Source organism: Epinephelus lanceolatus, chromosome 12, assembly GCF_041903045.1.
Source record: "Epinephelus lanceolatus isolate andai-2023 chromosome 12, ASM4190304v1, whole genome shotgun sequence".
Lineage (NCBI taxonomy): Eukaryota > Metazoa > Chordata > Actinopteri > Perciformes > Serranidae > Epinephelus > Epinephelus lanceolatus.
The window spans coordinates 31,090,846-31,103,766 of record NC_135745.1 but is presented as its reverse complement, the minus strand read 5'-3'; the positions used below and the strand labels follow the sequence as shown (position 1 = coordinate 31,103,766).

The 12,921-nt window shown below is 44.4% G+C and overlaps 1 protein-coding gene across 1 annotated transcript; it reads right to left on the bottom strand.

The window, feature by feature from the left end:
- Window positions 1–237: 237 nt before the first annotated feature.
- LOC117272281 (elongation factor 2b) lies at window positions 238–11,841 on the bottom strand. The gene is made up of 14 exons (XM_033651116.2): window positions 11,650–11,841; window positions 10,110–10,324; window positions 8,706–8,887; window positions 8,394–8,605; window positions 8,127–8,302; window positions 6,170–6,275; window positions 5,591–5,843; window positions 5,250–5,445; window positions 4,992–5,115; window positions 4,610–4,852; window positions 3,324–3,677; window positions 3,022–3,204; window positions 1,105–1,237; window positions 238–912 (listed from the first exon to the last, which is right to left on the bottom strand). The coding sequence occupies exons 1-14, from the start codon at window positions 11,650–11,652 to the stop codon at window positions 719–721; spliced, it is 2,574 nt and encodes an 857-aa protein (XP_033507007.2). The 5' UTR covers window positions 11,653–11,841; the 3' UTR covers window positions 238–718.
- Between the last annotated feature and the right edge of the window lie 1,080 nt (window positions 11,842–12,921).

The following is a 12,921-nucleotide window of genomic DNA, read 5'->3' as shown; positions in this document are numbered from 1 at the left end:
CCTGTGGAACAATAGTTTCCCTCTTTTCAGTGTTTGTGCTAAGCTAAGCTAACCAGCTGCTAGCTGTTGCCTTGGGCTATATTTAGCATACAAATGAGTGGTATCGATCGTCACATTTACGTCACTGCCTCAAAGTGAATCAGCGTATGTCTCAAAATGATGAACTATTCCCTTAAAAGCATTTATGTTAATAGAATTAAACGCTACTAGAGAAATGACTGAATTTCAGGAGTCACATTTTCATCATGAGTTGAATGTTTTTATTAATTATATCCACTGAACAAAGTTCCAATCCAGGGAGTTTGACTTCTGTAACACTTGATAGTGGTTTCCATGGTTCTATCTGACCATGACCCATTTAAATTTGCATTATTGCAGCAGTATCACAGTGCACTGTACAGGCCCATCCTGGCAGATGAGAGGGGGAGGAAAAGGGGGATGATGTGGAGGAAAAGAAGAAACAAGGAATACGACTGCTTTGATCCAATTGTTCCCCAAAACCCTCACCCTAGGCACTTGGTGTACTGTAGCTGTGAAATGAAAAAAGCATCACTGCTTCCACTAGCCTACAACAAAAGCTTAAAGCTTTGTTTCTGCTCCGGACTCAAAGTCAAAACAATTTGTGCGATGAATCTTTAAGCCTGTGCAAAATTTTTAAAGTGCCCACGGGGTAGGGTTTAGAGATTGATTTGGTATTTTTATAATCCGGGCTCAGTGTTTACAGTTTGTCCAAGTAGTTGTCAAGAGCAGGGATGCCCTCTTTCAGACCTTTGCGTTTTCTAATTTCAGCAACAACCTGGAAGGGTTTGGTGGTGGCGTCACTGGGGTCTCCCTGGAGAATCTGCCAGTGGTCGAACACGCACTGAGGGAAGGCCTGGCCTCCAGTGTTGCTGCGCAGGTCAGCTGTGAAACCTGGAGGCAACAAATGCAGATAAATGCTAATGTTTTAAATAGTGGAGTACTCTGCCAAAAAAGGAAAAAAAAACGGAGACCAAATTTATAAATAAAGTCAATTATTCTTAAACTAAACATATTATATTAACAAGTATCAAATTTTGGTGAAACAGTTGAAAATACAGGAGGATTTATACAAACCAAACTCACCAAAGGACTCATTGACAGGCAGGTAAGCTTTCACCACAAACATGGGAGTGCCCATCACCTGGGATTCCTCAAACACGTGACCTCGCTTCCTGTTCAACACACCATAGATACCGCCGACCACCTGCTCCGGGCACTGCACCGACAAGAAGCACAGCAGTCAGACATGAAGTGTGAACTGGCACACGTATAATTCTGACGTAGCATCGTAGCATATAAGTGACTAACCTAAAAAACCTGAAGTCACTTCTGTAACACAGTAAACTAAAAAATGGTGGCATTTTCTTTCCCTTCGTAAAGCTGACTGCAATGTGTAATGCCTGGCCACATGCTCTAAACTAATGAGGTGTGGCGTCAGGCTTTAGTTTAGGCTATTATTGTAGCTTGCTTTGCTTAGTTTTAGCAAGATCATAGTAGCAAGAAAACAGCCACATCAAAACCATATATATCAACGCCATTGTGTTATTAGTTGCACTGTCTGTGCTCCGTGTGTCTCTCGGCTTTCTGACAGTCTTTACCTGAAAACAATGGATTTGGATATTGGACCTCAGATTATCTGGCTCTGCACCGTGGATGTTTTATCAAACAGGCCCTACCCTGGGGGCCAAGGGCTCAGGGGGCCGCTCGGCCCGAGAAGTCGCTGTGATTAACTTTGCATTTCTTGTCAAGGGGCGTAGTCATTCATGTTAATAACAGAGCCCCTAAAGTCCTGAAAGAGGACCAAAGGAATGGCCTAAAAATTTACTTTGAAAATGTCACAAGAAAGAAAGAAACCTTTAATTTATCTGTGCAGGGGGATAGGGGGGCCTTTTACACATCTAGACCCAGAGGCCCATTGTGTCATAATCCGCCTACACTTTGGACGCGTTTTGGCTTTTATCAGTGCTTGGATTGAGACAATTTCAGGTCAAGGACTTGAACGAGCAATGAATGGTAAGTACATTTGTGTTTCCCAGGATAGCAAAGGCATGATCTGCCTTACTTTGCCTTTCTCTGCCTCTGGTTTTCCCTGACGTTCTTACCATAACCAATCTCACTCCTCTCACCTAAACCTAACCAACCCAACCAAGGCAATGAGAACTAGCCAATTAAAAGGGGGGTTGGGCCGGCCATGGATTTGCTGTCCTCGGAAATGCAAATTTACAAACAATAGGCCTGCAAGCTAGCTTAGCCTAGCTAGCTGGGCTTGGCTGTACTGGCTGACAGCAGCAGTATCGTGGATTTCAGACCTCAGATTGTCTGAACTGGGACGTGAGCATGGACCTGGACCAAACTGGGCTGGTGAGCCTGGTGACTAACTCGGCCTGGTTGGCTGGGCTGCACCTGGCCGTGTTAACCGAGTAACTTGTACTTTGTGCAGATGCGTAGATATGTGTTTGCTGGAACACGTATACATTGCACCGAGCAAGCAAGGTAGAACCAAAGACTGCTCTTCTTGTTGCAGAAGACTAAGTCGAGGACATAATAGGACTACAAGTCGCAAGTTATCTCAACACAATAAAACTTAATACTTTACTTGACTTCATTGTCCTTTGACTGAGGGCAAACTGGATGCTACAGTGACTCACTATCGCCTCTTGAGGTACAAGTGGTATTACAAGACAGGATGGCCCAGGGCTAATGTCTTTGACATAAAATCAAAGCTGTTACTTTTTCATATTCTGTTGATGTTCATTCTTTTAATCTTTTAAACTTTCTTACACATTGTCCTTTTCAATAGTTCACGTTTTTCTATTTGCTAACCATAACATAATCAAGTATAGTCTCCTCAGATATCAATTGTGATATATAACAAAAACTTAAATGGTAATGGTACAGTTTTTATAGATTTACACAACTGATACGGGTCATTTATAGTTGGACCATTTCACAATGTTGTTTTAAGGATTTATTTTGAAGGTAATCTGTCTCCATACACACCTGAATCTCCACCAGGTATACAGGCTCCATGAGTCGTGGCTGAGCAGTGAGCTGGCAGGCGTACAGAACCCTGCGAGCTGTGGGAATAATCTGTCCTCCACCACGGTGGATGGCGTCTGCGTGCAGTGTCACGTCATGAATGTCAAAGCGAATTGAGCGCATATTCTCCTCACACAGGGCTCCCTGCATGATGATGACAGAGACTGCAAGCTTCATCTCAGGAGCATACAAGTACAGCACAAACACAACAGAACAACAGTGTATCTGATACACAGCTACCAATTTAAAAAACTATTTCCCACCTCTTTAGTCGCCCACTGGAAACCAGCCACGACGCTGTCCTTGATCTCGTTGAGGTATTGAACCCCCTTCGTCATGTCTATCAGCAGGTTGGCCCCGCTTCCATCTGGACCGAAGCACCAGATCTTCCTGGCTTCTGTCACCTCCCACTCATACTTGTCGGCGAGGTAACGTGCACGTGCCTTGAGCTCCTGGCGATGGCTGACCTCTCCCTTCTCAATATCTTCAGCCAGGCCATCGGGGAAGGGGCGGGACTTCATGAAGAGACGATTGTGCTTGTTGGGAGACTTAGACAGACACATCTGGTCTGATTCTTCCGTCACTGTCTCTCTGTACGACACAACTGGGTCTGATTTCTGGAAACAGATGAAGGAAAGGGGAGTCAAAGTTGAGAGTATAGATGGTGGTCCAACAATGTGAGAAGCAAATGTGCATTTTTTTGTGTTTTATCCCTTAAAATCGTTTGTGTTTCTGAAAGACATTATTCTAGTTATACTCAACTTGAGCTTTATTTTCCTAACTTTGCTGTTACAATGAAATTCTGTCTTCAAATGTTACTATACACATTAACACAGCCATGTAAAGCTCTTAGAGGGATAGCTCAGAAGTGGGGTTGTATGAGGTGCTTAGCCACAGTCAAGTGTGGTAGATGGCAGTCAGCATGACCCCAGTTTGGAGAAGCAGGCAGGAGTACTGACACAGAAGCTAAGCAATGTACTGCTTCATAAACGCCACCAGACTCCATTGACAAAAACAGTAATTTTACCTCGCTCAATACAGGAGCTGTTGGTCTACTGCTGCCTCAATCAGTTAGTTTTTCTGGTGTCATTGTGAGACTTTGGTGAATCCAGACTAACCCCTTTAAATGCCAAAGTCACACAATAGCACATACCAAATAACTGATCGAGGCAGTGGTAGACCAGCAGCTCCTGTGCTCAACGATGTTAAATCACTGTTTTTCTCAATGGAGTCTGGCTTTGACAAGAGTGACAACAGCTTCAGTCTCCCGTCGGAAATTGCTATCTTACAGTATTGTAAAGTGGTAAAAAATATTCCAAATATAGCATACACTTAAACTGAAATCAATTTTCACATCCAAAGCAGTACATTCCTTAGTTTATATGGCGGCACTCCTGTCTACTTCTCCAAAGTGGAGGCGTGCCGACCGCCACCTACTGTACATAATACACTGACAATGGATAAGTACCTCATAAAACCCCACTTCAAAAGATCCAGACTATCCCTTTAACTTTACAGAGTGGTAAAATCTCTGTTCTGCTCGTCTCACCTTCAGTGGAATGCAGGCGTGGTCTTCCTCCAGATCCTTCAGGCAGATCTCCAGGTGCAGCTCTCCCGCCCCGGCAATGATGTGCTCCCCGGACTCCTCGATGATGCACTGCACCATGGGGTCAGACTTGGCTAGACGCTTCAGTCCCTCCACCAGCTTGGGCAGGTCAGCGGGGTTCTTGGCCTCTACAGCGACTCTGACCACAGGGCTCACACTGAACTTCATCACCCTCATGTTGTGGGCCTGCGGACAGAGCCAGAGTCACCGAGCTAAGTGTTGTAACAGGAAGAATTATGCTGACAGCAATAACTCAGTATAATAACTAAGGATCCACTGTGTGGTGCTTGAACTTAAGTATACTGGGGGAAAAGCAATACGCTACTTGGTCATAGGTGGTAATTGTCCCTGTCTTAACCAGGAACTGGTCGACTCCAACAAGACCCACGATGTTGCCACATGGGACATCTTCAATAGGCTCCACATACCGGCCCATCATCAGAATGGTCCTGGATGGAGGAAAAAAGTTGCCAATACATGAAAACAAAAGCATGAGAGGAGAAACATGAATCCAGAACTTATTTTCTATGTCCTCCAACCATCTCAGGCCTCTGTGCAGCGGTTTAAACATCAACATGCTCACCTCTGGATGGGTTTGATGTAAAGATCCTCCTTCTTTCCGGGGGCGAAGTTTGGCCCCATGATGCGCACTTTCAGGCCAGTGGACACACAGCCAGAGAACACGCGGCCAAAGGCGTAGAAACGACCTTTGTCGCTGGTTGGGACCATCTTGGAAATGTACATCATCAGAGGAGCCTTGGGATCGCAGTTCTTAATACCTGAGAAGACAGCAGACAGCAGAGATATAGTAAGCTCTGAGGATATTACAGCTATAACACAAAGCTTACGAATTAGGCCAAATCATCATAAAGCTCCATATCTAATTATGTCCTCTCCAGGTGGTGAAGGGTGTGTTCCACTGACCCATGGCAGCCTCGTCGTCTCCTGGCCCTTCATAGAGCAGCTCACAGCGGTACTTCTGCGCAGTGACAGGGGAGGGCAGGTGGATGGTGATCATCTGGAGCAGGGCCTCTCCGGCAGGCAGCCAGCGACGCATCACTGCCTTCAGCAGGGGCTTCCCTTCTTTCTCCCTGTCCTCTGCGTCGAGTTTGACGTCCAGCTTCTCAATTAGTTTGGCTGTCTCCTCCTTCTTAAAATTCATGATGGCATCGAAAACCTAGAGGGACGGTGAGAGAGGGCAAAAAGAAGACATCAAACTTGAGCCCAAAGGCATCGCCTGAAAGTCAATGCGTTAGAGTCAGCCTTAACTTTGTAAAGCCCCTGTGTGTGTACACTTTAATGTGATATTTCAAATAATTTTGATGGCAGTTTTTGTCTTTATCTACCACATCTTTTTGGTGCTGCCCTACATGTTTCCAACGACATAATCTTACATGTAGGTGTTTTAAATTACTTTAAGACAATATAAAAACAAACGAAGATCATCAGATATGGTTAACACATTAATTGTCAGTTTATGTCACCTTTCTTCTCTTTATTCACCTTAAAGATGGGGTCCAAAACGAGCTGGCTGAAGGTGCGGGGAAGTTTCTGGCCATCAGGACCGGTGGCAGTCTTACTGAACTTGCCGGCACTTGGGTCAAAATATCTGTGGATATAATGATCGTGTAAGATCATGACACTCAACTCATCATCCTGTTTAATTGTGGAATATATGCCAGTTATTATGAAGATTTCTTTGTGTGTGTGTGTGTGTGTGTTCAGGAAAAGTTAAAGAGCAACTTAACACCAGGTAAAAGTATAGGTATTGCTGACCTCTGATGGTTTTACCTCTTGTCATGTACAAGCATACTCAAGGATGGAAATGCCAAAAAAACTAAATATTTTTTTTTAAATATTGCAAAAACGTTTTCACGCTTGGTGGTGGTGAAAAGTTATATTGATAAAAGGTAAATGTGACTAAGTGCAATGAACTCAGACTAGGGAAATAAATTATGACATCCAGTCACTGGATAGGCCACTGCGAGCTCTCTTTGTTGTCTCTGGATGGCTTCTAAAGGAAAACTTCTGTATTTTTCAACCTGGACCCTATTTTCCCACTTTTTCTTTGCCTAACTGGCTGATAGACAACACATTTTTTGAAACTGGTCCAGTATTGAGAGAGCCATAGCAGCAAAACAGGCTGCAATGTAATCCCTATGGGAAACTGTGCACTGTCAATCAATTAACATCCACTAACAGTGTTTCTTTTTGCCACTGTAAGGCTTAAATTGTTATTATAAGTGTCTGACAAATGCACTGCCAATCACACCAATATATTTAGGCTGTGGGCTGTCTGAAGTTAGGTTTATTTCACAAGACCCTACAGTAGCACTACTGGTTGTTATCCCTGAAAGTCTGAATGTAGGGGATAGGAAATACCTCTTACATATGTATCACTTACAGCAAGTGTGTAGCCATCAGATGGCTGAAACCAGAGCCTCCTACATACAATACATGGATCCAAAAAGTCTGGGACCTCTATCAGATGGAACAAATTACATAAGATTACAAAAATCCAAATGACGGAGACGTTACTGAGAGTCAGGGAGGAGGAATGCCGGGATGAGTTTGTAGTTGTTGGAGTACCAAAAGCGTAGCTTAGTGTTATCTAAAAAAAACTGTCAATGTCATGGCTGAATATTTAGCTGATTTCAACAATGTGAGAAAGTCAAGATATCAGAGCGAGACTTGGGTACACACACAAACAAACACACCAGATCAGCAAAAGGTAAGGAGAAGTGTTTTATCTCTCTGTAGGTCCTTTTCTGTAATGTTTCCAGACACTGACAATGACAATATGAGCCCATCAGTGGCAAAAAAAAAAAAAAAAAAACAGCACCGAAGGTGGATGGAAATTGACGGTGCACTATTGCCTGTAGGAAATACATTGCAGTTGCTGTGGCTCTCTCAATATTGGACCAATTCAAAAGCCGTCTCCATTTAGATGCAAGAACATGGGAACATAGGGCCAGTCTCAATAATACCAAAGTTTCCCTTTGACACGCTTATGCACACAAGACTTTTATCAAAACTCTTCTTAGAGCACACAGCTGTTATATTAGCTGTTCAAAACTCTATTTTCATTGACCAGTGTGCTCTTCTGTATCATATATCCATTGTTTTCCTTCATTTGAGGTTTCACTGGAGCTCTTTTAGTTGCGTTCTCTCGTGGTGACCACTTCTGCAGTGGCACCTGACTGGAGAAGTCGCAGCATCTACTGCTCTATGAACCCCTCTTCCAATATTCACCTAACAGTAGCGGATGGAAAAGCACATAAATGCGAATTTTCTTTTGCCGATTTTCTGGAAATTTGGTTAGGTTTGGGTGTGGTCCCAGGTAGCACACAAGATGCTTGAAACTTTCAACCAGAGAAGGCAGAAACGCTGCTTTTCAGCTTCGTGTTAAGTCACTATGTGAAGCATAATTCTGTCTACACATGTTTGTCATCATGTTTACCTCTCACCCCACAGTTTCTTCATCATGTCCTCCACTTTCTTACACCTCTCTGCTGGTCCCAGTTGAGCGTCTCCTTTTGTGAACTTAGCCACGTACATCTCAGCAAACTGCTTCAAGGTGAAAGCCCAGCCATGGAGGCCAGAGCCGAAGCCGACTGTGCCAACAACAGGGTCAATCTGAGGGAACAAAAAGTCCGGTATTCTTTGAAATTGCAGCTTTTGTAAATGTACAGCAACAGTTAGCCGGCTATTTGAGCATCTGCCTCACCATGATGTTCCCCATGGGTCCCCCTTCATCCTCTCCATAGGTGGAGATAATGACGTTGACGTTCTCTACGATGCGCTGAAAGGTCTGGAAGAGCTCATCGGGCTCCAGCTGCAGCTCAAGCAGAGCCCGGTCCATCTTGTTCATCATCAGCACCGGCTTGATGCGCTCGGCAATGGCCTGCCGCAGTACGGTCTCAGTCTGCACGCACACACCTGTCACAGGAAACAAACAGGTGAGCCCGGGTGAAAAACGAGTTTGTGCACGAGGAAGATGTGGAGGCGGTTAGGAGGGTGTCAGCCTTTATGTAATTACCTGAGACACAGTCCACCACCACCAGGGCTCCGTCAGTTACCCTGAGGGCAGCGGTGACCTCAGAGGAGAAGTCGACGTGACCAGGAGAATCAATCAGGTTGATGAGGAAACCGTTTCCATCTTTACTCTGCTTGATAAAGGCCAGGTCGTTTTCTCCAAGCTCATAGTACATGGAGATGGCCCTGAATAACAGAGGGGACAGGAGAAGGCTGGGAACGTGTTCACTGTTCACCTACCACTGCATCATTGAAATAAACTTTAACACCAGTTAAAGCAGCTATGAGGAGTTTAAACTGGATATAAAACTGTCTAAATTTGAAACTCTATTTGACCTACATAAGCAAAGCAGACCATCAGCGAGAGGATTGGCTATTTCTATAGAGTTATTCTTAACGCCTGTCACTGAGTCTGATTCCCCACAAAGTCAGACGAAACAATTTACGGCAAGCAAACAGGAAGAGCCGATGTTTACATTCTCTCCAAGCCTCCAGCAACAGCACCAATTTGATTTAGTGGCCAAACTGTGGACTTACAACTTACAGTTACGTCACATGATGCCATTGAGCCCAAAAGACTTTTCCCCATAGACTTATATTGTGAAAGAGACGGCGGATACATTTTCTAGTATCACAACCCCACGAAATGACTCGTTTCACTAGAAGAACTTGACCCATTTGGTCTGATAACATTTCTAAAGTCTAGAAGAGCTGCACAATGAAACCACTGTATCTCTATTTAAGTTAGTGGAGGGCTAAACAGGAAGTTAGCTGCTCAGCTGGCGAAAGTCTCTCGTGCCCCCCTGCTCTATGGGCCAAACAAAGCGGAAGCAGAACGGAAGATTTAGGTCATTTTACCCATTGATGTCAAACATTTTTAGCAACTTTAGTGGGAATAAATGGGGCCCCACCTTCAATGCTTTATCAAGTTCTCATTATACATCCATGATTTTTGCAGGCAACGTTTCGCAGTGCATAAAAGGTTAGCCAGTTCAAAGGAAGCAGGAGAGAAAATTGCTTTGGAGAGTTTATTATAAACAGCGCAGACACACTACTCGTCCTCATGTGAGATTGCTTATGCAGGAATGTTTTCAATAGTAAACTTTTAACGAAAGTGCATGTGTGTGGGAAGTATTGAGCGTACGACTGGATAAATGAGACTTGAATTATACTACATGATTTGTACGAGAGTTTGGAGACAGATGTTTTGATATAGTTTTGCCATTGTCGAATGCAGACCCATATGACTTCAATTCATTGTGGAGTTTCTTGGTTTTTGGATTCTTCGTTCACAAAAGAGGCTTGGGGAAAAACTTTCACGAATTCAGCATAACACAAGATGAGTAATTGATATACAAATGGTCATTTTGGGGGGTGATTTGAGGGCTTTAATTACTGAACCACATACGTTGATTTGATGGTGATGCAGCGCTCCTGCTCGTCCTTGCGCGTGTCTGTGAAGCGGGTCTCTCCGGCACGGGATGAAGCAATGATCCCCGCCTTGGACACCAGCGAGTCCGTCAGAGTGGACTTCCCATGATCCACGTGGGCAATCACAGACATGTTCCTGATGTTGGACTTCTTGTCCATGATGGCACGGATCTGATCCACGGTGAAGTTCACCTGGTGGGGGGAGGGTCGAGTGTATGTGAGGGGTTACATATTCATCCATTCACAACCAGCAGAGCTTTCATCTTATTCATCATATTATGTTTATCGGTGTCCACTACCAGATCTCTGCAGCCATTCCAAGAAGAGTTATAAAAAGAAAGAAATGTTAGAAACTGAATCCACCAGCCTGACTAGGAGGACAGAGTGTGGGCACCGCATGAAGACTTTACCTTCTGGTTCCCAATCAAGCAACAAATCAGGAATGACTGAGTCACTGCTCACATGCTGCGGCTGAATGGACCCAGCTCAACCATTTCACAATCACAAGTCAAGGGGACAGGGTGTTGCAGTCTCATACCTTAAATTCTTAATATTAAGTTGCTGAATTTGATCTTGAACAGACCAATAAATGTTGCTCATGCTCTCTATTACAAGTGAGATACAAGTGAGGCCTAGAATTTAACAATAAAATGGATGTATGCAGGAATTTAGTGAAGACTAAGCCCCTTTTTTTTAAGATGATGAAAGCTTTTTGTGGGATGTTTGTCCCTTAGTATGGTAGGGCATTTTCACTGTAGGCCTATGTGGGCTTCAGCATAATGAATTTAATTGTCAATATATAATAAGAAAACATTATTTAACACATGTTAAATGCAGTCTGCCTGCATAATAATAATAATAGAAATATCAAATTTGGGATGTCCAGACATTCACTGAAACATTCACAGGCTCTTATATCATAATAATTACTTATTATAAGCCGATAGAAAACCTTATCCCACCACTGAAATCAAATTCACTGCAGCTCTCTGGGCCGGTGACGTATTATATGTAATAATATATTTTGTCGCCTGTTACATGAGAGTATGGCTATGACGCAATCTCTTGTAACCTCACCTAAATCTACAGCCTAATAAAAATAAGATCCTCCGATGGGACATGTCAGCATGTGCTTTGTTTCTCTCAGCATTTTCACCCATGATATTTGTGCAGTCATGTTCCAGCAGCAGCAGATATTAAAGGATTTGCTATGAACGTCACAGAGAGGCAGAGCGGGCCGTGCATGGAAAGGCCACAGCCCTGCTGCCTTATCAGCTGGCTGTCTGCTGCGTATGTTACAACGGACCACATACTGAGCCTTTATCTGAACACATAACACCACCAGAGCATCGGCATCCATTTCACACACACACCTGACGGGCTCCATTGCAGCTTGTTGCACCGTTATAACTTGCAAGAAGGTTACACGGCGGGGCGGCTCTCAGCCTGCTTTTCACCTGCTACTAATACATGAAATGAGCAATGGTCGGAGGGTTTGAGCCCCAAAATCGACTCACCATTTTGTCTGCAGATCGCTGGTCTTGGAGAGTAGCGGTTTATTGCTCTAACACACTGCCTCGGGGAACGGGCAGTCCCGGCGGTGACAGGAGAGACGCTGCTGCTGCGGCTGCTGCTGCGGCTGCCGTGTGAAGGTGCAGGGCGGAGGCTGCGGCAGCAGGTGGCGCTGCTGCTCAACAGCCGGGACACTCAGAGATGATGGAGGTGAGCCAACTGCTCTCACTAGGCTCGTTCGAGACGAACTGCGCCTCGCCTGAAAAGTAGACGAGAGCAGGCGGCCGCAGCGGGGGGCGGTGACAAAAAGCTGCGGTGAAGTCGGACAGTTTCCCGACAGTTTCCAGCAGCCTTCAGTCCGTACAGGAAGTCACAGACACACTAACATCCTGTCTGGAATGATGTCAATTCATTAAAAAAGTGATCAGGCCCATATATCAGTTTGTTTTCACCATCAGTCACACAACATGTTTTCTGTTCACAGAATAAACCTTCAGGTCAGACAAATACAATCTTAATCTCTAAAATACAACAAAAATGAGTAGTTTATCTAAAACGTCATCTTGTTGAGTCGACATCTGAACCAATCAGCTGTTAGATCAGGTGAGAGCCAGGCGGTGCAGTCGGTGGAGAGCAACTGCAGCGCCTGGCTCTAAAAACTGCGGCCGCCTCGCTCTCGCGGTTTTATCGCCGTCCACTTTTGTAATATGTCAGAGCAAGTCGGGATGAAGTCGGACACAAAACTAACCGGCATGCATTGTGCGCCGATCGCCGGTGATCGAATCTGCGCAGGCCTGGCTCATCTCGAACGAACCTAATGTTGAGGCTCTGTTGCTGCTGCTGCTGCTGCTGATAGGTGGGTTTGTGTTTGAGCCTGAGTGGGAAAGAAAAATAACTTGACCATGGGTTTTATGTATTTAATCATATTTAAATCACAGTGCCCTACAACAGCAAAGAGAAAACTGAAGTTACATTTCAAAAGTGAAGAAGAAGAGTCTAAAATGGCAGTTAGCTTCCTGATATGCTAGGCTAGTGCTGCTGGGTGGGTTTGTGTTTGAGCCTGAGTGGGAAAGAAAAATAACTTGACCATGGGTTTTATGTATTTAATCATATTTAAATCACAGTGCCCTACAACAGCAAAGAGAAAAGCTTAAATTACATTTCAAAAGTGAAGAAGAAGAGTCTAAAATGGCAGTTAGCTTCCTGATATGCTAGGCTAGTGCTGCTGGGTGGGTTTGTGTTTGAGCCTGAGTGGGAAAGAAAAATAACTTGACCAT

Excerpts from the sequence above, each read along its gene's own strand:
- LOC117272281 (XM_033651116.2), bottom strand. Across the intron at positions 4,853-4,991 it reads CAATTACCACCTATGACCAA|GCCCACAACATGAGGGTGAT; the intron begins GTAGCGTATTGC and ends CTCTGTCCGCAG. Across the intron at positions 3,678-4,609 it reads ACGCCTGCATTCCACTGAAG|AAATCAGACCCAGTTGTGTC; the intron begins GTGAGACGAGCA and ends ATCTGTTTCCAG.